This window comes from Gouania willdenowi, chromosome 15, assembly GCF_900634775.1.
Source record: "Gouania willdenowi chromosome 15, fGouWil2.1, whole genome shotgun sequence".
NCBI classification, from domain to species: Eukaryota; Metazoa; Chordata; class Actinopteri; order Blenniiformes; family Gobiesocidae; genus Gouania; species Gouania willdenowi.
Genome location: NC_041058.1, coordinates 23,339,740 through 23,366,636, shown reverse-complemented (window position 1 = coordinate 23,366,636; position 26,897 = coordinate 23,339,740). Strand labels below are relative to the sequence as shown.

The 26,897-nt window shown below is 36.6% G+C and overlaps 2 protein-coding genes across 2 annotated transcripts; both read left to right on the top strand.

Moving 5' to 3' along the window:
* The first annotated feature begins 1,055 nt into the window (after window positions 1-1,055).
* fam83ha (family with sequence similarity 83 member Ha) lies at window positions 1,056-15,825 on the top strand. The gene is made up of 5 exons (XM_028467908.1): window positions 1,056-1,323; window positions 7,609-8,060; window positions 8,174-8,338; window positions 8,947-9,071; window positions 9,211-15,825. Exons 2-5 carry the CDS (start codon window positions 7,617-7,619, stop codon window positions 14,888-14,890), a joined length of 6,414 nt encoding a protein of 2,137 aa, XP_028323709.1. The 5' UTR covers window positions 1,056-1,323; window positions 7,609-7,616; the 3' UTR covers window positions 14,891-15,825.
* Window positions 15,826-19,711: 3,886 nt separating this feature from the next.
* On the top strand, window positions 19,712-22,461 carry LOC114476964 (androgen-dependent TFPI-regulating protein). Its single transcript, XM_028468984.1, has 5 exons — window positions 19,712-19,935; window positions 20,025-20,150; window positions 20,238-20,339; window positions 20,429-20,544; window positions 22,254-22,461. The coding sequence occupies exons 1-5, from the start codon at window positions 19,783-19,785 to the stop codon at window positions 22,459-22,461; spliced, it is 705 nt and encodes a 234-aa protein (XP_028324785.1). The 5' UTR covers window positions 19,712-19,782.
* Window positions 22,462-26,897: the final 4,436 nt, after the last annotated feature.

Sequence of the window (26,897 nt, the reverse complement as noted above, 5' to 3'; positions counted from 1 at the left end):
AGGAGCTTTCCCCAACCGTGACGAATTCAGAACCGGAGACAGATGGACAGGCACTCTTCTGCTGGAGTAGAGCACCTGTAGTTGGTGTCCTGGTAGGAGATGCGAGCTTTGATGCGGGTCAGCAGGTCGTCAAATTTGGCACGGGAGAGACGGAAGTAGCGATGAAAGCGATTCTCGTCTGAGAGCAGCGCTGGTGAATCCAGAAACGGTGCCAAGGCGCAAATAAAACCAAACCACTCTCTCAATAATGTAGAGCTGATGAACGGGAGTCGGAGGCGGCGTGTTCAGCAAGGAACTCCAAACTTTATCCTCCATTCAACCACACTTCTCTATAGCCCTCTGACATCACAGTTCACACACTGAGTCCCACCAAAAATACATCCGACCCGAAACACCGCCGTCTCAACACAATATTCCACACAACTTCACAGTCGCTGGGTGAATTATGAACGTAACTGATCGCCACATTATCATCCATTGTATGAATACCACTGGTAACAGAGAAGCCCCTCCCCTAAACGCGCTCTCTTCCCAACTTGTTTGGACGCGCGTCCAGAGCGTTTTCGACACTGGTGACAAGCGTCTGATTCAATGAGGACAAGCGTCCAACTAAAGACGCGAGGCACGATTTTTACGCCCGAAACACGTTTGGTGTGAACGCAGCATGTGTGGAGTGAAAGAATAACACAATGCAATGTAAAGTGCTTTGAGTGTCTATAAAAAGCGCTATGTTTAAAAATAATTATCTAAAAATCTTATTGTATCGTATTGTATTGTGAACTCAGTTGTCCCACCTCTACTCTTAACCTTCTTTAACAGTGCAGGTGCCTATGCAGTGTGTCACTGCAAAGATGAAGTTTAATGTTTATTCTCAACAGGAAGTATTGTAAATATGAGTGCCACTGTTACCCACTACGTCACTTTTTTTTCAATGTATTCTGCTCTTGTTTGTTTTGTGTCTGAGCTGTTGAAAGCATGTTGATACGAAACGTGTCAGAGTCCAGACCAGCTGATACCGAGGCTGTAAGGAGCACTGGAACACTCACAGTGGATGTCCCGGAAAGGCGGGGCTATGTTTCTCTACGGTACTTTTTTTTTCTCTCCGTGTTGCTGCTCTTTCTCCGACATTCTCGTCAACATGCCTCAAGCATGCGAGTGAACTGGTTGAGCTGGTGACGGGTGAAAAATAGGAGATGTGAGAGAAAACTGAGCTAGTCCTATCCGGAATAAAAACCCGACGCGACAGCGAAGAAAAAAATGGAGAAAAGACGATTTAAGTTTTAACTGGGAGAGGAGAGGAAGACAACCAGACATAGAAACAGTGTAAGTTCACCTGAAACGCCCTTTTTGTGTCACTAAATTGTCTGTTTAACTTCACTTTGACCTGTTTAAACTCAGTAGAGTTCACGTATGGTCGAAATGTGCTGCCATTTCTCTCGCACTGCTCTGTGTTTTCGTTTGACAGCGGGAGGAAAAGTAAAATAAAACCCGGATACTAAACGCCTGTTTAACCGCTACACAGACTACTGTGAAACAGCTGTTTCCCACATTGTGAAAACGACAGCTTCCTACAGCTTTTGTTGTAGTTTAGTTACATTTTCATGTTAGTTCAGTGTTCGATTTCACTTGAAGTTTCTTCTCCGGGTGTTTTGGCCGCAGGGAGCAGCCGCACCCACAGCCACAGCCATCCATCGTGTGCTTAGATTCCTTCTGCTCTCATTCATTGTGCTTTTGTGGTTTTACTGGTACTGGGACTGATCAACAGACAAGTGCTGAACCTATGCCTGCTGAGTAGAGCTGGGCAATATATCGAGAATCAAGATATAATAAGTTTTCTATTTTGCAGAGGTGGTAAAAGTACCGTACTAGTGTTTAGTACTCAAGTAAAAGTATAGATAGTTGAGTAAAAAATGACTGATAAAAGTATTAAAGTTGTACTTAAGTTTAAAAAAAAAAAAAAAAAAAAGTATAACAAATGTCCCTTCAATAATAAGACGGGGTTTTTAAACCAGCAAATTTCATATCTTGTTTGTTTTTTTGTTTTTTTTAAGAACTTAGAATACTGGTGCAGGTAAACAAGTTAAAACTGTTACCTTTGAACACCTGGAGAATTTAGCACTCATAAAGAAAATGCGTAAATAATTATGTCAAGATTAAAAAAAGAAGTGCAAATGCTCAGTTAAATCCAACGCAGAGGAGCTTTGAGTTTTACATTTTTAAGTAGAAAGTGTCTATTTGTACAGTTGCCCTATGGACAACCCCCAGTGCTATTGGTACGGTTACTGAAGTACAAGTACGTAGTATCTTAGTGTTAGGCCTAGGTTTAGGTTATAACCTTACATTGCAACAATTTTTAGGGTTAGGTTTAGGGTGAGGTTTAGTTTTAGTCACGTGACCTAAACTGGCCAAATAGGGGCGCTGCGTACGGATAAAATGTCAGTATATTGATACGGCAAACATACGGATAGCCACTGTCTTTTAAGAACTTGTAGAAAATTGGTACATGGACATAAATTCAATCTGTTAAATTTGATCACCTGGAGAATTTAGCACTCATAATAGATAAAATGTGTCAAAAAAAGCTCAATTATACCCAGAACATGTTAGCACGTTGACTAGCACTAGCTTCTCCAGCTTCGCGGTTGTTGCTTTGCATCTTTTATGTGGTGAAGTCCACTTCGAGGGTCTTAAAAGTAACAAGCTCATTTTTAGAATGTAAAGAGTAGGAAATACAGATATTTGTTTAAAAAAGTAAGAAACAGTAAGAAGTCGTCAAAAAAATAAATACGCAAAGTACAGATACCAGAAAAAACTACTTAAGTACAGTAGCAAAGTATTTTTACTTCGTTACTTGTCACCACTGCTATTTTGTTACAGTCGCCTATATCAATACATACAAGTTCCATTAACTATTCCTTACATTCATGAGCCTTTAGTCATGAAACATTCACTGACAAACTTCTCTGTAATCCACTTTCAAAGCCTGGGTATTTTGGCTTTATTGGTGCTGTTTTGTTAACTTGTTGCATCTCTTTTTAAAACCAAATGTTATGGTGACTCAATGGTAATCTGGTAATCTACATTTTGATCTGTTGGGTGTTTCTTTTAAACAGTCGTCAATATGGAAATGAAAATGCTGGGGGAAGAAATAACCTTTGCACTACAACTCAAAAATCGACCGTTTTTTTAACAACATTGGAAAAAATGGGTACAATATGTATCAAGACTAGAGTTTAGTAACTTACTAAAGTGTTATTTGGAGTATCTTTAATCAATTCATACTTTATTTGATTGATGTTTTAAAAACATTGAGTTCCTAACTAAAGACATATCTTTTTTGGCTTTGACCACACGACAATCCTCATTTTGTAATGTCTTTCTTTTTAATTATGTTTTTAACTATTTTTTTAATCCATTGTTTTAGACTTTTAATTGGCTCTCCACTGAATGTATCTTATTTCTGCACACTGTACTTTGTATTTATCTCTACTGTCTGTTCTTGTAAAGCACTTTGGAGTACATGTCCTATGTATGAAAGGTGCTATAGAAATAAAGTTGAGTTTATTTATAAAGCACTTTTCACACACACAAAAAAAATCAGCTCAAAGTGCTTTTCGAGGTTAAGGTTAGGTTAACCTTGGGTTTTGTTTTTTACTATTTAGAGACTTGATTCTTTAACATGTATTTGACCTGTCACAGTTGTGTTTTTTTTTTTGTTTACATAGTTTTATTTTTCTCTGGTTGGATGAAGTTACAGCCTTGTTTTTATATAAGGTTTTGTTTAGTTTTTGTTGCTGTTGTTGTTTTTGTTTGAAAGGGGAAAAAAAGGAAATGTTGACAAGAGCTGCCCTGGTAGAGAATTACATTTAACCATTGTTGAAAAAAATACCATCTGAAGTCAGATTATCAGATTAGAAAAAAAAAAAATTTGAAAAAAAATTATTATTTATTTATTTGTTATTTATTGTAAAACTTGTCTGAAGAAATGTCTATAAAAAACAAACAACCAAACCTTGATGTTAGGTTTGTTTGTTAGTTAGTTTTAGTTTTTACATTTAGTTTTACATTGTTTAAGTTTACAGGAATCAGCAATGGAATGGGAAGTCATCACAGGTTTTTATAAATGCTGGACAATTTTTTCATCATGATTTAACAGATTTTTTTTATTTATTCAAGGTCCAAGCAAGTCAATGTTTTTATGAATATTCATTAAGGACTATTCTGAGACTGTTAGAGTTGTGTTGGAAAATTACCTCACGGTAGTTTTAGCTTGGCTGGCCCAAACACCCTCACCTACTTCATGTAACAATTTGGAAACTATCCACTGCACAATATTTGGGTGTTTTGTTACTTAGTAACCTAATGTTCACAAAAGAGAACTGTAGTGTCTATTTTTAGCGGTGTATCTGAAAATGAAAACAAGCTTGTGAAAAGTTTCCAAAAGCAATGCTTGTATCATCAACCAAGTAGAAGTATCTGTTAGCAGTTAGTGTTAGCATTAAGAAAAACATATGATTATGATAGTAGTAAAAGCTTTCAAACCATTGCCATTGTCCAGGAAGCAAGCAACTATGTTTTAATGCAATCTTTACCAGATAAAAATGTCATTTAAATCATCAACACAAGCAGTGTTGATGGTTTGAATGGGCAAAGATACAAGCCAAAGTGTGTGAGGTTTTATAGAGATTTAAATATTGCCAGCACCCACAATTGCTCAACTTGCATTACATATCAATGATTAGTTTACAACAAACTTGATAGTGTTCTTCTAAGGCAGGGGTCACCAACCTTTCTGAAACCATGAGCTCCTTCAAAGTTATTGAATAATCCAAAGGACTACCAGTTTGATATACACTGAAATACTACTACAAATTCTGAGTTTACTTTAATTAGAAAGAAGGATAATGAAGCCAAACTTTTTATCCATTTAAAAAGTTACGAAATAACACGCAACACTTTATTTCTCTTAATTTGTGCCATTTTTTTTAATTACAACTTCCGAAATATTTCATAGGGTGTCATCATGTTCCTATTTTACTAGCCTCTAACTACTCTTTTACGAACCAAAACAGGTTCTCTTACAATTTCACAACCGTGTAAGATTTTTCTTTTTTTCTTTCGAAAACAAACATCACAATCTAACCACCAAATCTGCAGTATCTTTAATATAATCCTATCTGCGACACTTGAACACATTTGTCTCAATGTTTCAGTGAAAATAAACATTTAAAGATGGTTAATTAAAAAACAGTTTATCAGTTTCAACAGTATTTAACTCTCTACAATTATTTTTTCTGGAGTTATTGTGATTGATGCAAATTTTTTACTCTGTTCGAGGTATCTTCAAAGGAGACAACTTTTCTCAGAAACCATTTAAGAAAGGATAACCAAATTCGGTGTGTGGCTTCAGGGTATCAATACCTTGATGGAGTTCAAACATGAGAAACGTGCTATTATTTTTTCCGGAGTTAATGTCCTTGTTGCGTTTTTTTTTTTACTTTGTTCAAGGTTTCTTCAAAGGAGACAGCTTTTCTCAGAAACTGTTTAAGATAGTTAGTAATTTTATATTCTGATATGATAATATTTTCTTATGTATACATCTAAGTTCTTAGATTTAGGACATTTAGGAAAAGGTTTTGAGTTAAAATGATTTATAATTTTGGTGGGGGATGTTGATGACTAGGTCTTCTTGTTTGAATTTGTATTTGTTAGTTTGAAGCTTGGTAAAATTAGATTTTAGATGTTAAAACATAAGTTTAGAACTAACTGGGCTAAAATTATTATTAATGTGATCGCTAATATTTATTTTTGAAAGAACCGCTACTGAGACTGTCACACCACAAGTTTTGCCTCATGGAGGTAAAATAAGGTCAACTTAGTATTATAATGCAATGCACATTTTTATTTTAAGAGTGAGCAGGAATTCTGTTTTATAACTGTTTACTTTCTCTCTGGTAATTTTGTTTTTCAAATATCAGTTGTTCTACCATATTCAGTAGGATTCTTCTAACATATTGTTAGTTATTGATCTTGTAGCTCTTTGCTATAGGCCGTTATTCATTGGTGGTGTCCTTATTAAACAAATTAATTTAAGATTGAATTGTTTCTATTGTAGCTTTTTCTTATTTAATGTGACAACGACTAAATATATGCAAATTAAATGTTTGATCTTTTTTCCCATTTGAAGTTGATTTGCCTGTTTTAAATGTGGGCCCTAGGTAAGGTATACTAATTATTGTGGCCTTCACCTTGATTAAGGTTTGTTTATAGGTTCACCTTTGTCTGTCTCTGTTTGCACATTGGTAGACTGACATCCCCTCCAGGGGGGTTTACAATGTTTTGTACACAATGTGTTTAATCATAATACACGTCATTGCCAAAATTATTTGGAAAAAAGTAGTAAACTCAGGTGTTCTACTTACTTTCATGGTCACAGGTGTGTGACAATCATGCCCTAAGCCTCTAAACTGCTTCTGAAAATGCCTGTGAAAATATGAGCGACTCTGTGTTGCATTGGGAATTCTTGCTTGTTCTTGTATTAGGTCGACCCGTGCAATAAGTGTCTAATTATTCATTCACATACTTTTTTTTTTTTTTTATCTCTGTTTATCCTAAATTGGGTTACAGGAAGCTAAAGCAGATCCTGGAGTACTTAAAGGAAGAGTGAGCTATAGGTAGATCACTGGTCGACCAAACCATCTCATAACCAACATAGCAAAACCTTTATTTCTGCAAATATACACTAAGACTTTGGTAATAATCATTGTCTTTCTAGAACCGATTCATGCATTTATGCATTCTACATTTTTACAATGAATACTAAAGTAGGCATTTTTCGTTGCATAGGGGATAGATAATGGTACACTTAAAGAAGCAACAAATTAATTTATCCTTAATTAGTTAATTCATTAGGAAAATTAATTATTTGACGCTTCTTGTATGCTGACTTGCGTGTCCTGTTTAGGGTTGCAGGTGGTTGTTGGAGCCTATCCCAGCTGACTCAGAGCAAACGGTACTGTAGATTCACTTAGGGCTAGGAAATATATAGATATGATTCAAGATATATTGATTTTTCTATTTCGGCGATATAGAAAATTACAATATCACCTTTATTGATATATATATATATATATTATTTTTTTTATAGCTTATTTTGTATTAAAATACTTGTTTTAGGAGTCGCTGCCATCTCTACTTTTCAGAACAGCATGAAAAGCACAGTTAGATGGATTGCTGATTGTGTCCTAACCCAGATCTACCACTTAACAGCTACAAAACTCACTCACACATTCTGTCCCTTGTAGGAGAAAAATTCAAAAGTGGCACATATCGTGCAACTGTTTGTTAATAAATGTGACTGTGTGGCATTTTGTATTAGCAAATTTAACCCTGAATTGTCTTTCTGGTAAGACTTTATTGAGTTAAAATTATCGTATAGAAAAAATATTGAGATATAAGTTTTGGTCCATATTGCCTAGCCCTAGGTTTACTTGCGTTCTTTTCCTACAGTTAGAGGGAACTCCCTGAATTGGATGTCAGGGCTAAATTTTCTTTGTGTTTTTGATATTTCACGATTAATTACTTAACCACATTTTTTCTCTCCTGAAGGTGACAGAATGGCACGACGCTCCCAGTGTTCATCAGCAGGGGACAACCCCCTGGACCCCAACTACCTCCCTCCTCACTATCGGGAAGAGTACCGCTTGGCAATTGACGCCCTTGTGGAAGAGGATTTGGAAGGCTACTATCGATTTCTCCAGAAAGCTGATGTGGTGGACTTCCTGGCCACACCTGAAATTCAGCACATTCAGACTTGTGTTCAGAACCCTCGGCTGAACAGCTTCCCTGAGCACCAATTTCGGGATGTAGAGGGAGATGGCTCTTCGGACACTTACTGGCCTCTTCACACTGATCTGGACGTCCCAGATTTGGACCTGGGCTGGCCGCAGATGCATCATTTAATTGGGCCGACGGAGGTCACAACGCTGGTCAATCCCCCTGAACCTAACATGCCGAGCATTAAAGACCAGGCCAGACGACTTATTAAGAATGCTCAGCAGGTAGGTTTTACTCCTTTTTCACACAGATGATACTCATTTCATCCTTACATTTTCAATTGATTGTGCTTGTGAGAACAACACACTGATCTTGTTTGTGGCTTTTATTTCTACAGGTCATTGCAATAGTGATGGACACGTTTACTGACGTTGACATATTTGCAGATATTCTTAATGCTGCCATGAGAAATGTTGCTGTGTACATTATTCTAGACGAGCAAAACGCACCTCACTTCACCGACATGGTGTCAAACTGCAGAGTAAATCTTCAAAACATGCAAGTGAGTATATGCACTTCCTGTTGTGGTTGTCATAGGCAAAGTAATTCAGCTGCATTCAGACTGTGCTCTGTGAATAGAAAAGACAGTGAATGCTACTCGTCCACTTTTAACACAGTAAAGCTGGAATGAACTTTGGCAGTGTAAGCTACAGACAAGATGGAGATGTTAAGGAAATTAAGAGACCAGCATAATCTTGTTTTTTTTTTTTGTTTTTTTTTAATTACATTGAAAATAATTGTACTGATAATTATTGTTTGTGTCCAGTAATTTAAAAGTAAAGCTTTACTGAGCTGCCAGGAGGGGTGACATTTTTTTACCAATAAACAAAACGAGTCCTTGACAAACAATTCTTTTTTGGCTAATTTTAACATTTTAGTGTTATCTATGCTTTACCTTTTAATAATTGTTTTACTCCAAAGTACATATTGGTGAAATATATCATGATTTCATATGGCATACAATACGTGCACAGATATAGATTTTGACAGTACTGCAGGCACATTATTTCTTCAATGTCAATACTAATGCAGTGCTGCCACCTAGCCTATCATGATAAATAATGCAATGGAAAAATTATAATTAAATCTTCAATTTCAAATGTTTTTCAGTTTTTACGAGTGAGAACAGTGCCCGGCATCACTTATCAGTGCCGCTCAGGGAAATCTTTTAAAGGTCAGTTGATGGATCGCTTTTTATTGACTGACTGCCGTGCTGTGCTGAGTGGAAACTACAGGTGAGTTAGTTGTAATTTGTCTCCTCCATTCTAAATGGTGATTTAATTTATGCATGTAGTGTGTTGACTGGTTTCATTTAAAATATTTACATATGATACAAATAATTTACTTCTATTGACTTTTTATGTTTTTGTTCAGCTTCATGTGGTCTTTTGAGAAGTTACACCGCTGCATGGCTCATCTTTTCCTTGGGCAACTGGTGGCGACTTTTGACGAGGAGTTTCGGATTTTGTTCGCTCAATCTCAACCGATGATCATTGACAACATGGTTGGTCAAATGGAAGATCTGGGCCCATCACAGAAAATGCAGTATCCTGGTGAAAGGATTACAGAGAGGCCAAAGATATTTCTGGATAGTGGGCATTCAGATGAATGGGGAAGACATTCCTATGATGAACGAATTGAAGGGGATTGGATGCGGTATCCCCTGAGAAGACCAGAAGCCCCATGTGGACCTGTTGATATGTACACTAGGTTTCCTTCCCAGCAACCACCCATGGAACAACCTTTTGATCAGGGTCCATTAAGAATACCTATGAAGGAAAATCTCCCCTTTAAACGTCACTCTTTTGCTGAAGGTAGTCAAGAAAGATTTCCATATCACTTTCTGCAGCAGCCGCAGGGGTTACCAGACTCTGAAACCCAGGGAAGGTATTTTCACAGAGGGCAGAAGGCTTATCCAGGCCCAGGGCCTGAAGCAGACTACAGTGGCATTGACAAGTTTTGGAAGCAAGACTATCTCTCATGTGATCAGTATTCAGAACCACAACCAATGCAGCCACCTGATAGCTTTGACCCAGTTTTAAACTATTTAACATCTACCAGAGCTGTAGACATGGACCAGAGCTCAGAGAAGCAACGTGAAAGAGATATGGGTTTACTTCACAACAGACGACCGGGTTTAGGCCATACCTATACTTGTCGGATCTCACCGACCCCCTCAAATCAGAGTGAGCAGAAAACGTTTTTACAAGAGCCCAACACTGACCGCAAAAACCCTTCAGTTAAACGCGGTCTAAGGAACTGGAGAATTAGCTCGTACCTCAGTGCCTATGATAATCCTGAAGATGATGGCTTGGCAATGGCAGCACCTCAGGGCTCAGATCCTTTTGAAGAGCCCTCTTGTCCTGTACAGGAAACAATAGGTGGTCAAATTGCAATCCCTAAAATTCCAAATGTACGAGAGTTTAAGGTTCCTGCCACACCAAGAGCAAGTCAGATGCCAAGTTATGCCAGAGCTATTACCCAAGATCAGCAAAAATATCTACCAGATGAGCCCCCTCCAGTGCCATTTCACACCAACATAACACCAACACCTTCAGAATCATCAAATACAACAGAATCAGAAAAGGCAGATGAAGCAGAACAAAGAGAGCCCAAAACATCTGCTTTACGAAGAGACGACTCTTTCCGCAGGAATTACAATGCTGCACAACCAAGGGCCTCAAGATTAAGATCCTCTTTAATTTTCCACTCCCTTGATCAACAGAACAATCCTCAAGATCCTAAAACTGCTGGTCCAGATCAACAAGAAGAGGAAAGTGACAAAGGTGACGCTGAACAGCTCAAGCTACCTTATTTTTCTCAGGTTCTGGGACAAAGGAGGCCTACAAGAGAACCTTTTGAGTGGAGTCGCTACTTGAAGTCATCCACAGACGGCTCCAAACAAGAGACAAGAAACACTGAAGAAGGTGATAAAGATGATAAAGATTCATCAAAGGATGAGATTCCGAATGATTTATCGGAAAACCCCAAAGTACAAGATTCCCTAAAACTACCAGATGTAGGGCAAGTTAATCCGTCATCATCTGTGGCTCACTCCAAGAAATCTGAACCTGAACAGTCCAGCCAACCGATTCAACCACCACCTTTCCTCTCTCCTCTATTAGACTTTGAGATGGATGAGGCTTACAACCGGTTCAGGTTTTTTAAGGAGTTAGCAGCTAAACGCAAAGCACAAAAAGCTTTAGAAGAAAAGAGCAAAGAAAAGCTTTTGGCAACACCAGCATCTGATCTACAAGGAAATGTTCCCAAACAAACTGAGAAACCTGTACAAAAAGAATCTACTGAAAAGCAGGCCTCAACATCTGACGGCCTAGTTAAAGAACATGCTACAAAAGATAGAGCTGGGGAAACACTATCCACAGGAATACAAAAAACACTTAATCTTTCTTCAGAGACCACACAAACAGTGATCAAGCAGGCAAGTGTTGACAATGATTCGCTTATGTCCCAAGGCTGTAACGCAAAACAAACGGAAGTTTCAACAGATTCACAGAAATCTGAGCTTGAGTCGGTAGGAAACGTTCCAAAAACTGAGGTAGGTCAGAGCAAATCATTGGAAAAACAAAGTCTCATCAATCTTACTGCACAACAAAGTGAAACCTGTGCTTCACCGACATCAATCGTTGCTACTAGCACTTGTTCTTCTCCTCTTGTGGAAGTTGTTGAAGCCTCAAGTCATAACCCCTGTTCAGAGGAGGGTAAGTCAGCATGTCAAAGCTTAGTGGTGGAACTTGAATCTCCTATCATAAATTCCAATTCTCCAAAATGTGAATTAGTTCAAGAAGAAGCTATTTGTTCACCTCCCGTGAATTGTGAACAGGACACTCAATCTGCCAGTGATACTTCCAAAGTCACTCCACTTTCCCCTAATTTAGACAACACATGTAATATTCCAAGCAAGTCCAGTAATACTCCCAAATCTATCACATTAACCATTGTTGGTAAAACAAAACCACAAAATCCAGTTAGCTCCTCACAGCAGTTATCTTCTCAATCAGCAAAAGAACCTTCTAATGTTATTTCCCTTGACAAGTTTAGCGTTTCTGAGCCAAACACTTCCTTACCACAGCCCACCTCATACATGAGTGTGCAACAAGTTTCTGATGCTACACTTGCTGAAAAAGACAATATTTTAGATTTGGCAAAACCAAAAGAGGCACTCTCAAATTCAGAAAAGGACACTGTACCGGAGAAGGTTTCTAATTTATTAAAAAATGAATTGGAAAACACTGCACTCAAATTAATAGCATCAGCAGCACATACTAGTTCAGTAAAAGAATTAGCTGAATCAGGAGCTGTCATGGGATCAGAAAAGGATAGTTTTTTATCAGAGGGAGTTTCTGATTTAGAAAAATGTGATCCTGATACTGAAAACATAGTTTCTAACTTAGCTAAAGATGTTTCTAAACCTGAGAGGGTTGATTCTGGCTCAAATGAAAAAGTTAGAGAATCAGGAAAAGATGCATTTGAAGCAGGGCATGTTTCTAGGTCAGAAATCCCTGGGTGTTCGAATGTTGTTTCAGAAATTTCTGAAGATCTTGAGCCATCTAATGCCTTAAGTTCCCAAACTGTTGAAAGCTCTGTGTCCAAACTTGAGACAGTTTGTCCTGTGGACATGTCCTCTGACAAGTCAACTGAGGCTTTGACATCAGTAACAAGCTCACCTGTGATTAGAGGCATTACTCATGATGCTCCACAATTGGAAAAGAGCACTCCAGCTCAAGATGCAATAAGAGAAGTTCCTCCTCACTCTGACATTCTCATATCAGTTTGTGAAACTAATATCTCTGGTGAAACAGTATCATGTTTGTCTCCCCACTCATTCATAACATATTCAGGAAATATAGGAAATATATCTCCTCATGTAGAATCAGATATTTCTAATGATAGACGTGATTCAAAGCCAAACATTGCCTCAACGCAGCCCCCCACTAAGACTAGCGCTATACAAGTTTCTGATGTCACAATATCTGAAAGAGGATTGCAAAAAGAAAACTTGAAATCTGATAAAGATGTTGCTGATTCAGTAGATGTTACTGAATCAGAAAAGAGTGTTCAGATTTTAGAAAAAGAGATGGCTGTATCAGAAACAGTTCCTACAGTATCTGAAAAAGGATTGCAAACAGAAAATGTGAAATCTGATAAAGATGTTGCTGATTCAGTAGAAGATGTTACTGAATCAGAAAAGAGTGTTCAGATTTTAGAAAAAGAGGTTACTGTATCGGGCACAGTTTCTACAATATCTGAAAAAGGATTGCAAACAGAAAATGTGAAATCTGATAAAGATGTTGCTGATTCAGTAGAAGATGTTACTGAATCAGAAAAGAGTGTTCAGATTTTAGAAAAAGAGATTGCTTTATCAGAAACAGTTCCTAAAATATCTGAAAAAGGATTGCAAACAGAAAATGTGAAATCTGATAAAGATGTTGCTGATTCAGTAGAAGATGTTACTGAATCAGAAAAGAGTGTTCAGATTTTAGAAAAAGAGATTGCTTTATCAGAAGCAGTTCCTAAAATATCTGAAAAAGGATTGCAAACAGAAAATGTGAAATCTGATAAAGATGTTGCTGATTCAGTAGAAGATGTTGCTGAATCAGAAAAGGGTGTTCAGATGTTAGAAAAAGAGGTGAGTGAATCAGAAAAGACTGTTCAGACTTTAGAAAATAGGGTATCTGTATCAGGCACAGTTTCTACAATATCTGAAACAGGATCGCAAAAAGAAAACTTGAAATCTGATAAAGATGTTGCTGATTCAGTAGAAGTTGCTGAATTAGAAAAGGGTGTTCAAATGTTAGAAAAAAAGATGACTGTATCAGACACAGTTTCTACGTCCAAAAAAAACATTATTGTATCAGAGGAGGGTTTGGATTCAGAAAAAGATGCTAGTTTACAAGAGCAAATGGATTCTGATTTGGGTAAAACAGTAAGCGAATCAGGAAAAGAAGCATTTGAAACGAGACAGGTTTTTAATTTGGAAAACCCTACCTGTCCGTTGCCTGTTGTAAAAGAGACATCAGACACATCCTGCCCTAACCCTCCTGTTCCTGTCTTAGATTTATATAGTGTAGAAAACTATGCCTCAAAAGCTGATTCGATAGAGAGCATTTCTCCTGTCCACAAATCTGCTGACACTCAACCTCAGATTTCGCCATCAGAAACAAGCTCGGCTGTGATCACAGACATTATTCCTAAAGGTTCCCAATCAGAAACTCCCACCCCACCTCAAAATCCATTGGGACAAATAAATCCCTCCTCTGACCTCGCCACACCAGTTTGTAATGCACCCAGCGCTAGTGGAACGGTGTTATGTTTGTCTCTTCACTCTGAGTCAGATAAATCAGTTTTGTCTCCTGAGGCCAAAATAGCAGAAACTAGTACGTCACCAGTGCACGATGTCCCAGACACAGAGTCTCCCTCTCAGGAGTCAGACAACCCTCCAAAGCCTACATCAACTAACTCTCTTGCTGGCCCACCTGAGCCTATTTTCAATGTTCCAGTTGAGAATAATCTACAATGGAAGAACCCTGAGCCAGTGACTTCTGAAAAGTCCACCCAAGGGCCAATTATTCTGAAAGAAAATGGTAAAACAGATGAGGAAAAGCCTCACACGAAAGATACAGATCAGGTCCACGATGAAGGTACTGAAGACACTGAAAAAACAAATGACAAAATGAAGAGTCATTGCCCCGAACAAGCTAACATCGCATTTAGACATCCAAAACCCAGTCAGTCCAGATACCATTCGTCGACAGCCAACGTGCTGTCAAGCAGCAACCTCAGAGACGACACAAAGCTGCTCCTGGGGCAGATCTCTGCCAACAGCCAAAGCAGAAACGAAAGCAGCAAAGACTCCCCTGTCACTGATGACGAAAAAGAGGGCGAGGCAGACAAAAATGCCCAAAAACAGAAGTATCCAGGCTCCAAAACCCTCAGCAAAGAGCCATCCAAGTCTACTCAGGAGCGTGATAGAATTCTGGAAAAGATTCAGAACATGAGAAAAGAGAGAAAGGTTTACAGTAGGTTTGAGGTGTGAATGTAATGCCAGGCTTGTTTTAGTGCCTTTTTCGGAAGCCATTTTTTGTCTCATCCCTTTGTCTCTTAAATGTAATTAAAAGACAGACGCGAGACCAAACAATGGATGGTTCTGTAACCAAACGAGAAGCTAAAATGCTGATATGAATGCAAATTAAACTACTTGTCCAAGAGTGTTGGCAAGTATAGCGAAAGGCACCATGCTTTGGCTGCAACACAGAGCAGTGCAAAGCTATGGTATGTTATGTTAGATGAGGGGTTCTAAGTCTTTAGCTGTGAGTGAAAATACATGGAATGTAACCAAGCATGTGTGATCAAAGCGTTTTTAATCGACTGCGTGGGTAAAGTGCAATGTTGTTTCTCTGAAAAGGTCCATTTATGCTTCTCCCCACCTCAGACAGCTAACGTCAGCTGGTTTTAAGACATGTGATGTTGCGGTGTTTCAGAGAAGCCTCTTTAATTTATGTGTTTAAGTAGGACATGAGTTTCATAAACCAAAGGTGTTAATAGTTGTTTATCGAAGTGTGGGAAAGAAGTGGTGACAATACACTCATTCTTGTGTACATAAACTGCCACTGTGTTTTTTAAATGCACAGTTGAGGAACAAACCTGAATGACATGGACAAGCAGCAAAGCCTCCAGTTTGTAGTTTTTGTTTAAAACATAGAGCGAGGCTGTACCAGAGGCTCTGTCTACTTCGTGAACTGTGTACACACGTTAACATAAAAACACTTGTAGAGTTCAGTTAGATTACTTGTGAGCTGAAGCACATTCCTTGTTCTATTATTTTTACATTTTGATGTATCGTGTTTTTTTTTTTTTTTCACTTGATATATAAGTGGCGCACCAGTGAATCAGATTTGAAAGTTACAGTTACATGGGAATGAAATTGTTCGTCTGCAGTGCATCTAATGTAAATAAAATGTTTCTAATGTATTAAGATGCTTTGTTCTTTCTTTTTTGCACTTGTTTCCACAGTGTTTAAAAAAAAGAAACCAAGCTTATCAGCCTCATCAGTCATCCTAATTATACAACGTCATCATTAAATAATTACATTATTAAATATCCTATAGCGCCATCTGTGGGCTAGTATTAGTAGTGTACTTTCCAAATTCAGACATGGGGTGAACCAGAATAATAAATAGTAAATTACTAATGATTATCAGTTAATTTTTTCAACAATATAATCAACCTTAAATTGTAACACATTTTTGGATGATACAGAGTTGTGTGTGTGTGTAAGGTTATGGTATTGTGTAGTGTATGGTATAACTAACCTACAGTATATATACAGTACATATATAATGAAACAATTACTGAAAAAAATATGTATATAAACAAAGCTGTTTTTTTGGCAAGACAAGTGTTACGGCAAAATTTGCGGTTGATCTCATTTGGAGACATGATTTATTGCTCTGGTTGAGTGATGGAGTCCAGGCGAAGCATTGATGATTTTATAAAAAAGGTTTATTATAAAACTAAGTTTAAAAAAAAAAGTACAAAGTGGAACAAAAATTAGTGACCGTCCGGCTGAGCGTTCGAAGGCAGAGAGAAAGACAATTCTGACACATCACGTATATTGCCCCTCCGTCCCCCTCCCTCCTCCCCCCCAGGAGATAAAGAGGACAGAGGAGGGGGAAAGAGGAGAGTGAAAATAAGAGACAGTTTTCTTCTTTGGGTCAAAACAACCAGTTCTGGTATCTGGTTGTCATGGGAGTGGAGGTGTGTGCGTTTATGTGTATGTGTGACTTTGGGTGTGTGTAAGCATGTGAGTGCGCACACAGAGTGCCTATGCGTCCTTGTGTGATTATTGTTTTGGGGAGATATCATGTGCTTTGGAAAGGGTGGCCTGACCCAGTGCTGGAAGCAAAGATGAAGACATGAGAATAACACAATGGAAACTTACAACCCAAGGCTTAAGGATCAAAAATATATGAGTAAATATATTATTAAGCATAACTAATAATTTTGCCATAACACAAGTTTAATTTAAATACAAGCAAAAGGGGCTTCTTTAAAAGAGAAATTAGATTTTCAGAAAAGATAGTGTTGACTATTAGTGCCAGGGCACAAAAAAATACTCTTCTTATTTCAAATGTATTAAGTGCTAACACTGGTCAAACAGCATCCTTTAAAATGCCACATTTGGATCTATTGATTGTATGATTTTCATGCCCAGTTTTTATACTCGGATATATTAATTACCCTTTCATGGACCAAACCTGTATCAGCAGAGGGAATACCTGAATCACATCACACTGTTGATGGTCATCCATTAAACTATAATGAGATACTTCTTCCATCCATCTGTGTGTGGACCAATATTGATGCTCACATGGCCATTTTTGAAGCTTTCTGAGGTGATCATAAGCCAGCCTTCACTCCACACGTATCAGTAAACTTTAACCTCCCATGACCCTATCCTCAGTTGAGTGCCACTCAATTTTTGCAGCTTGGACCAATCAGAACTAAGCTCTGCAGACCAGCAGATGGAGATGCTCTAACAGTGATATTAATCTCCACCCCAAAATAATCCAAGGGGGAAAATCTGGGCAAATGCCATGGCTGCTTACCTTTAGATCAGTGTTCCTCAAATGAGGGTAAATCATGGAAAATATGGGAATTTTAAAATGTGTATTTTTTAGTTCAAAATTATAATTTATGTATTTGATTTGGGACAGTGCAAGTTAATGGACATATATGAATACAAAAATACATTGATTTAAACATGCCAGATTGTAGCCAGTGGCTAATTTCCATCGGTTGTCCCAAATGGGATTATGATTATGAAACTTGATTAGAACATGAACAAAAATACAAAGGTCACCCATGGTCCCATACCAGGTGGGAGATGACAGGAAATGATCAAAACATGTAGAAATGAATCTGTTCAGGAGGCACCAAATACTCTTTCTTTCCTTTTATTTACAAAGTTAGATATTTCAAAATGTGTGTCAACACTTATTATTATTATTATTATTATTATTATCATCTTGTTATTTGCACATTCTAGTCTAACTACTGTTTATATTTATACTTTATACTTATTATCATCTTTTCTAGTTGATTGTTTATTATTGAATGTTTTCACTATTGGAGAGCGCACAGTTGACCGAGTCAAATTCCTCGTGTGTACAACATACACTTGGCGAATAAAGATGATTCTGATTCTGATTCTGATTCTTATATACTTTACACGACGTATAAATCATATATGAAGTACAAACATGGGTACATTAATCAATGTTTTTTTAAATTTTCTATTCACGTACCCCCTTATTTGTGTACCCCTGGGGGTACCTGTACCCCACTTTGGGAACCTAAGTTGTAGGGGTTACTTGGATTCAGAAATAAGAAAATGGCGGTACTTGAGCCAACCAAGTTTGTGAAATACATGCTTTAGATTAACTTAAGACTGAAATGTGTTTTATTTTCTAAAAAAAAAAAAAAATTCCGCCAACCAGCATATAACTGTAATTATATAACTTTAATTATAACACAAAAAGATTGGAAGTTAGCATGAGCTGCACATTTTCTAGGACAGCACAGCATCAAACCCTGTCTAAGACCTCCAACAGTGTCCCTGCTGGCAGGAAAATACAGCAAAATGAGCAGTAGAGCTGAACTAGAGGTAAATGGACACATTTCAACCTGCTAAGGATACAATGACATTTCAGAAATTCATTTATTGAATTGTTTGTGAGGTTACTTGACAAATTGGTAGAATTATTATTATTCAATACTCGAATACTAAAAAAAAATAGCATCCGACTAGCCTTTAAATTGCTGAATCTATCTGCTTTATCTTCTAAAAATCAATAGATACAAATATTATCTAAGTGATATCTATATCTACGTAATATTTTCTTTTTGGAGTACATATTTGTTAATCTTACAGGTCCATATAACCCCTTCCCCTCGAAACATTCTTTTTTATTGTTATTATTATTTTCAGAGTATCACAGTGCATATATACATACATACTGTACATTTCACGTTGGTTTTTGTTGCTGTACATCTTGGTTGTAAAACAATCATAACAAGATTGATCCGTTTTGAATACAACAAGATCTCAATATTCCTTTTTTTTTTCAAGACAGGGATGTATAAAACCAAAATAAGTAAAACTAATAACAATGCAAAATACAAATATACAACGTTCTACACTATTCTAGGGAGACATTCTGATACTTTTAAGGTGTTGCCCATCCCAATGACGGAGACAACCTAGGTTTTTTGTCCGTCAGTTCTATTCTCAGTATTTTTCATCTTGTCCATAAAGGAAACCCATTTTGTCCACATTGTTGTAAATTTGTCTATTTCCCCCAAAACATTCTTATGAAGGATAATATTTAATGCCTTGGCAATATTTTTGGCCTGTAGCTGCTTTTGTTGTATTTTTACTAATCCTATTAGAATTTGGCATTGAAATGAGAATATGTTCACTAATCGTCATGTGGCTATAGTAGTAGGTGAAAACTGTGTTTTTTTGCTAAGCTATTTTTAACTTTCCGTCATCATGTAGCAGCTCAGGTCAAATGTTTGCTATAGAAAGAGAGATTTACCTTTGTACATCTGATTCTCTTGCCTAACGCTGGGACTCCTTACAAAACACTGTGAAATGGATTAGAAGCTCACTGTGTGTATATTTGCCTCCTGGTCACGTTACATGTTGCTTATGAAAGAAGGTTTCCCTCGCTTTAGAAGACATAGTGGGCCTCTTGTCTCCACAGCGTGAAAATGGTACATAAGCCTGAGCAGAGTTACACTAATCTCTACAGAACCTTCTCAGACTGCAGTGCTTCACATCTGAAGGGAAAAAGGCTAATCTCTGAAGACTTGTTTTTATAGTGATTTGTTTTTTTTTTGTTGTATTATCATATCCTGGGGAGAATGACTTCCGTTGTGAGCAAAGTGTATCACATCACAGTCTTCAGCTGGTATGTGTTGATTGTTAAGAGTCTTTTGGCAAAGGAAGGAGAGGAGTTACCTGCAGGGATCTTTGTCTACGGAGGACCCTGGAAGTACCTTACCTTTTTGAATTTGGTGAGTACCGTAAAATCAAAACCTTTTGATTTGTTGTTGTTTCTTTTATTTTACCAATAACTATATCATTTTTTTTTGTTACATCTTAGTTATTGCAAATGGTATTTTTTGGACTCGCAGCTGTACATGATCTTCAACCTGGAAAGAAATCAGAGAATATTCTTGGCAAGAGTAAAGACCTTCTTTTTTCAGTTTTTGCCTTCCCTGTGGGCATGGTGAGAAATAAAGTCTACATTTCTCTAATTTACCTGAAAACATGGACAATTATTTGCCATAATTTACTTTTCTTTCCTTTGGTTTAGTTTGTCGTTCTGCTCTTTTGGTCAATCTTTGTCTATGACAGAGAATTAGTGTACCCAGCTACTATCGACACGTTCTTTCCACCCTGGATAAACCATGCAATGGTCAGTATAGTATGCACCAGACATTTCACCATTTTACATTTTCATTCATACTCTCCTAAATAGGCTCCTGTGCTCTGTTGTTTTCCCAGCATACCATTGTTCTTCCAATTCTGCTGGGAGAGGTGCTGGTTCAGCCTCACACATTCCCACAGACCAAACACGCTCTGGCACTGTTAGGCGTTGTGGGTGGGGCTTATTTATTCTGGTAGGTATGCAGTGAGCCTGCACACTGTAATCGTGGTGACATCGAAAGGGATTTACACACACAACTTTAATTCTTTACTGTAAAGGATGAAGGTCAAAGGGCATCAAAGCCTGGCCTGTGTTTTTTTTAATTTTTTTATACAATAATAAAGTTTATGCTGTAAGGTTACTACAATCAGCCACACACAGAGGTGAAATTAAATTACTGTAATTAAGTTGCTTTTATAGGTACTTGTACTTTTTTGAGTATATGTTACTAAGTACATTAAAAAAATATTATTTTTTTAAATGATCAACTGACATTATGAAACTACAAAAAATGAAATGACCAGACAACAATCAAATGCATCACATCATAACCGACCAACCAGATTAAACGTACCGTACGGAGCCGAAACAGCATTGAATGTCTGTTATTTTCACAGTTTAGAGTTCATAAATTTAGCTTTTTTTTGTCTGTGTGTAATATTTTAAATTGAATTCATTGGTGTTATTTTATTTAAAAAATATTTGTACATTTTGACAAACCTTTTATTTTATACAGATAACCTTATGGAAAATATTTCATGTTCCAATTGTGCAAGATTTAGTCTCATCCTTTTTAAGTTTATACATAAGATGTTTCCTGTATGCAAGGAAACCGTGGCAAGATTTATTATCAAAAATAAATGTGGGGGGTGAAAGTAACAACTAACTTATACTTTGAGTACTGTTTAATTAAGCTACTTTTTACTTGTACTTGAGTATTTTATGTATCTCTTACTTCTACGTGAGTTTTAGCACATGCTAAAATGAACGGCAACTTTTTTGCAACATTTAGCAACAAACCACGTTGAAAAAATGTTGGTGAATTTTTTAATGTTACTTTTGAACAGATTTACAGCATTTTTTCTTATAAAAAATATGTCAATATTAAATCTAAATATTAAATGTAAAATCTAAATGTTAAATCTAAATGTCACGGGTGAAACTAAATATTTAGCTAATATGCAAATTCACCGGAATGAGCTTTTATGTTGATACTTCTGTTGAGATTGCATATTAGCTAAATATTAAATTTCACCCATGACATTTAGATTTAAATTTAACATTTAGATTTAAATTTAACATTTAGATTTAAATTCAACATTTAGATTTAAATTTAATATTTAGATTTAACATTTAGTTTTAATATTTAGATTTGTATTGAATATTTAACATTAAACATTTAGATTTTGATTTAACATTGACATATTTTCATAAGAAACGAAATATCACAAATTTCACAAATATTGCTCTAAATCTCATCAAAACTTTTTTAAATGTGGGTTGTTGCTAAATGTGGCAAAAAAGTTGCTGTTTATTTTAACATGCGCAACTTTACAGTTGGCGCCCCATACAATTTCAATCAAGGAACAGTACTTACTTTACATCTATGGCCACACACAAGTTAAATCCAAATTACCATGTTTCTTTGTTACCACTTTAATAATACATCAGATTTGTTTTAGTCACACAAGTATTTGTTTGTATTCTCAGTGAGTTCACATCCATGTTTGCTTGTTTCCCTCATACTGAGCTAGACTAGGACTATTTCACAATTGTAAGATGCCAAAGTGATCTTACAACTAATAACAGTACAACAATCAGGAAATTCTGGCATGTCTCACATAACAGCTGATGCATCCACTGATTATTTCCTCTTCCTGTCCCCTCATGTGCATTCTACAGGATCCTATGGGTGTACATGTCAGTTGGGATTTGGGTGTATCCCTTGCTGGGGCTCTTCAGCACCCCCGGACTGGTGGGCTTCTTCTTCTTTAACATGTCAGTGGTCTTTTTGCTCTTCCAGCTTGGAAAAGTGTTAAACAGGCGTGTGTGGGCTAGCAGATACTACGTTTCCACCACTGATAAAAGGAAAGGATCGTCACTAAAGTAAAGCTTTTCATTTTTTTTTTTTTTCTGTGTTGTAACTTGTAATTCAGCGAGCTGGACTAAACCTGTCGTACTGAAAAGGTCACTTGTACTTTTTGAATATTAAAGAACATAATAAAAATTAGAATCACAAAACACTGCTCAGTTCATCTCTGTGTGTGTGTCTACTCAAATGTGTATAATGGAGCTTCTTTTTTTTTTTTACCCACAAATGAATTAAAGAATGGCATTGGCTATCAGTACGTAATACGTGTCAATAGACCAGCAGTCTATCTGTACACAGCGCCCATCATTGGCCAGTTTAGGTCACGTGATAAGTGTACCACTTGACAGTTTTATTTTTAGCTCATATTTATTTTTAGCTACCCCGCTAACCTTTTTTTTTTTTCATTTTAGCCCAAACCCTATCCTTAACTCTTTGATTTTAGCCCTAACCCTTTCCCTAGCCCTATCCCAGGAAATACCCTAAAATGTTATTTTTTCCCCCTATATGTATTTTTAAAGGTGGAATTTGCCGTGTTAAATATGTTAAAATGAAAAAATATATATGTCAAATGTGGGATTTGAACCCACGGCAGCAGAAGGAAGAATCCTTGAGTCAGGCACCTTAAATCATTCAGCCATCCTAACACACAGGCACATTGTGCTTAAGTAGAAAAGGTCTAGCAATGCCATCTTTCATACGGGTAGACTGCCAGTATATAGATATGTATTACGTAGTAGGAGACTCTTCCTTACATAATTCAGTCACATCACTCCTGCAACTTCAGAAAGTTCTTGATTCATTCCCAAGATCCTGTTTGATTTGACTTCAGTCAATTTTCCTCCATCAGGACGTCAGCGTTGATTCCAAAGCTAAACTGTTCCAAATCACCAGAGACCCCCTCCCCTGTTTACTGTCCATTAGTCCCTTTTAATGATGGACGACTCCTCAGGTTCCTCGTAGGTCTCTGTAGGCTTTAAGATGCTGAAGGTAGTTTGGATCTGCATCCACCAATCCCACTGAAAGGATCTTGGCCAATAAGTCCACGTCTTCATCACTCAGGTCATTCTGCTAAACATATCCAGGTCAAATATGATTTCTTCTTTTAAGATCATTTTGGTTTGTATTTAAGTGTATACTGACCTTCTTGTTGTTTGATGAGGATTCAGACGAGGGTGACCATTGAGGTTGTTTCACCTGTGAATGATGTCATTAGTCTATTGGTCGTCAACTTCTACTTCTATGTAGAGAGTAATCTCACCCCTTTAAGTCCTTTTGAAAAGCACATTATGATGAAAAGAAGGCCAGCAACGATCTGAACATGAAAAAACAACACTCAGTAATACTTCACCTGAAGCAAACATTAACAGTCCAAAGAAGAGGATAGAGAAAATCTAAAATCAAAGACTTATCGTACTCCCAGCAGTTGAAGCATGTTCCACCTCCTGTCTCTGTTCTACCTGTGGTGTGATTTCTTGCGTGAGCAGAGTTTAAAAAAAGAAAGAAAAGATCCTTGTCTGAGGTACGTGCGTCATCAGCAGGTTGGGTACATGGAGACATACATGCAAAACCAGTGCATCAGGACACACAGCATTTTTAAAAAAGCACCTCATCGCAACCAAATAGATGCTATCAAGAGACAAATGGGGTCTGTCTGCGTAAAAAATAGACACTCCTTTTCACAGGTCATTATTATTGCCTTTGTCAGCGACACAGTTAATGCGTTAGATGGGTGACACAGCGCAATGATGGATAAACTACAATTCAAACACATCAAATGTTTTTATAATCTCAAGCATTTTGAACACACACCCAGGATGAGTTTTTTTTTTTTTTTTTTTTTTAAAAAACAACACCTTCCACTGACACCTAATGGTTAAAAGTAACTAAGAACAATGACTTCACTCGTGATGTTTAGTTTAATATATATAGATTTAATAACATGTTAACAAAAGTGTGCTTTGATTTCTTCTGGCTTTATGACCCACTTTTCCCTAAACTGACATAATTAATTTCTCACATTTATCTATAAACATTGGTGCAGTACAGCCTTTTATAAAAAAAAAAAAATGTATTAAGCCACCTTAATCAGTTTTCTAGTACAATGCTGCACTTTAAAAGATGAAGTTTCAAATACACTTCTTTAGAAAAGTAGTATTATGTAGTAATAACAATGATATTAATGATTAATGATGGTGCGCAGCGATGGTCGGGGTCAGGCAATTTTAATCAAAATTAAGCAACAAACAGGCTTGGCAGAGTGTAGGAATGAAAAAAGTGTTATTCTAATGAGCATTTTTCATCAGTTGATGCTTGAACTGATCATTTTTGGCATAAGAGAAAACTTCTTCATGCTGATGATGGGAATTCTACAGCTGCAATGATTAATCAATAAATCAATTGGTCAAACATAATGAATCCTTATTTCATGGTGGAACATCCTCTACGTAAATCTATTGTGCAAATAATTGTTTAGAATAGAGTAGAATCAACTTTATTGGCCATGTAATATATGTTATACACACAAGGAATTTGACTTCACTCATGTTCAATAATTGTAAATGTGCATAATTATTTACTAATGCCAAATAAAATGTGACAAAGACAACTATATTACTCATGAAATATTTATTCATGAAATATTTAAAAAATAATATTTTTTGTGTAGTTGTATATTGCAATAAATGTATGGTTGTCACAAACTCCCATGGCATACCCGGACTTGCCTCACGGCACACCGGTGTGCCGCGGCACACAGTTTGGGAACCACTGCTCTATGTCACTGAGCTAATTATCACATGGAAATGTCATTAACCAAGCCAGTCACCTGTGTGCAATTCAGCAGCTGTTAGCGTTTAAAGACAGATTTCAAACCGCTTTCAACAATTCACTTATTAAGACAAAAATACAAGAATTACACATTGTGCACAGACAGCATGGATATAATGGTAATTTGTTTAAAACAATGATTTAATGTCTCCATACGGAAGCGTAGAGCTGCCACAGTTGAAAATATATTTTTGATCACTATATTGTACGAACAATATACTTATATTGTACGAACAATATACTATATTGTACGAACAATATAGTATATTGTACGAACAATATAGTTATATTGTACGAACAATATAGTATATTGTACGAACAATATAGTTATATTGTACAAACAATATAGTTATATTGTACGAACAATATACTATATTGTACGAACAATATAGTATATTGTACGAACAATATAGTTATATTGTACAAACAATATAGTATATTGTACGAACAATATACTTATATTGTACGAACAATATACTATATTGTACGAACAATATACTTATACGTATCTCCATAATCTAAAAACTTTGCCATTAATTTTTTTTTTGTGCATTGACTCCAATTGTTCACAAGATAGAGAAATGAAAAATGAAATTCAAACGGAAATATGATATTTTCCAAACAATATCTCAAAAATACTTTTAAATTCATTTTTAATGAGCACTGAGAATGTATCTAGCAACAGATTGCAGTAGTAAATTATTGCAGTAGTAGTAGTAGCAGTAGTAGTGAACATTAAATGCACTTTAGGCTCAAATTTCTGGTGTCAAGTGAGCAACAATTGTGGGGAGGAAATAATACGCTTTACAGTTTTTGAAGAATAATACAGAGTAATGGACTTTATTATTAACAACAGGTTTAAATGTACTTTTTCCTTATTCATTGCATGTGTACATACTATACTATACTATACTATACTATACTATACTATACTATACTATACTATACTATACGAGAGGGCCTATGGTTTCTCTATTTGGTAGCATTTTATAATACAGCCCGTGTCTTACCAGGGACTACTATTTGAAGCTATATATGCTTTCTAACTGGATTTAAATTAAACGCTAAAGAAATATATTTGCGCTAAACAAATAATGAATCCCCCCTTTCTGTGTAAACACTGTGAACGGAATGACAGAGGCGTTAAGTAAATATATTAATGTATCTATATCTCGAGACGTAGGGACGTAACTGTACGTCCACGTGGGGCACGAATACGCATGCGTGCGCGCACCTCATTTCCTCAACCACGTACAATTATTTTACTGGCCACACACTTCCTGATAAATAATGTTTCTTCAAAATAAAAGGTTATTACTCAACATTTAAAGACTTTACAAATAACTCCGTACTTTATAATTTCCAATATTCAGCCAGAATCCTGCAACAAAAAATAAATAAAAAAAATAGCACGAATATGAACGGATGTAAACGTCTATCATTTCGTTTATTTGAAACAAGTTTTACTTGAAAGAATTTTACCCGGATGTTGAGTGTGTAATATAGGTAACTTGATGTATTTTTGCAGCAGCGTCGTACAACAGTTGTTGACCAATGTCTGTCGACAGAGCCCCGATGTGGGGCTCGTCTCCCAAAGCTTGTCACTGCCCGATCCTTTCAACGCATGA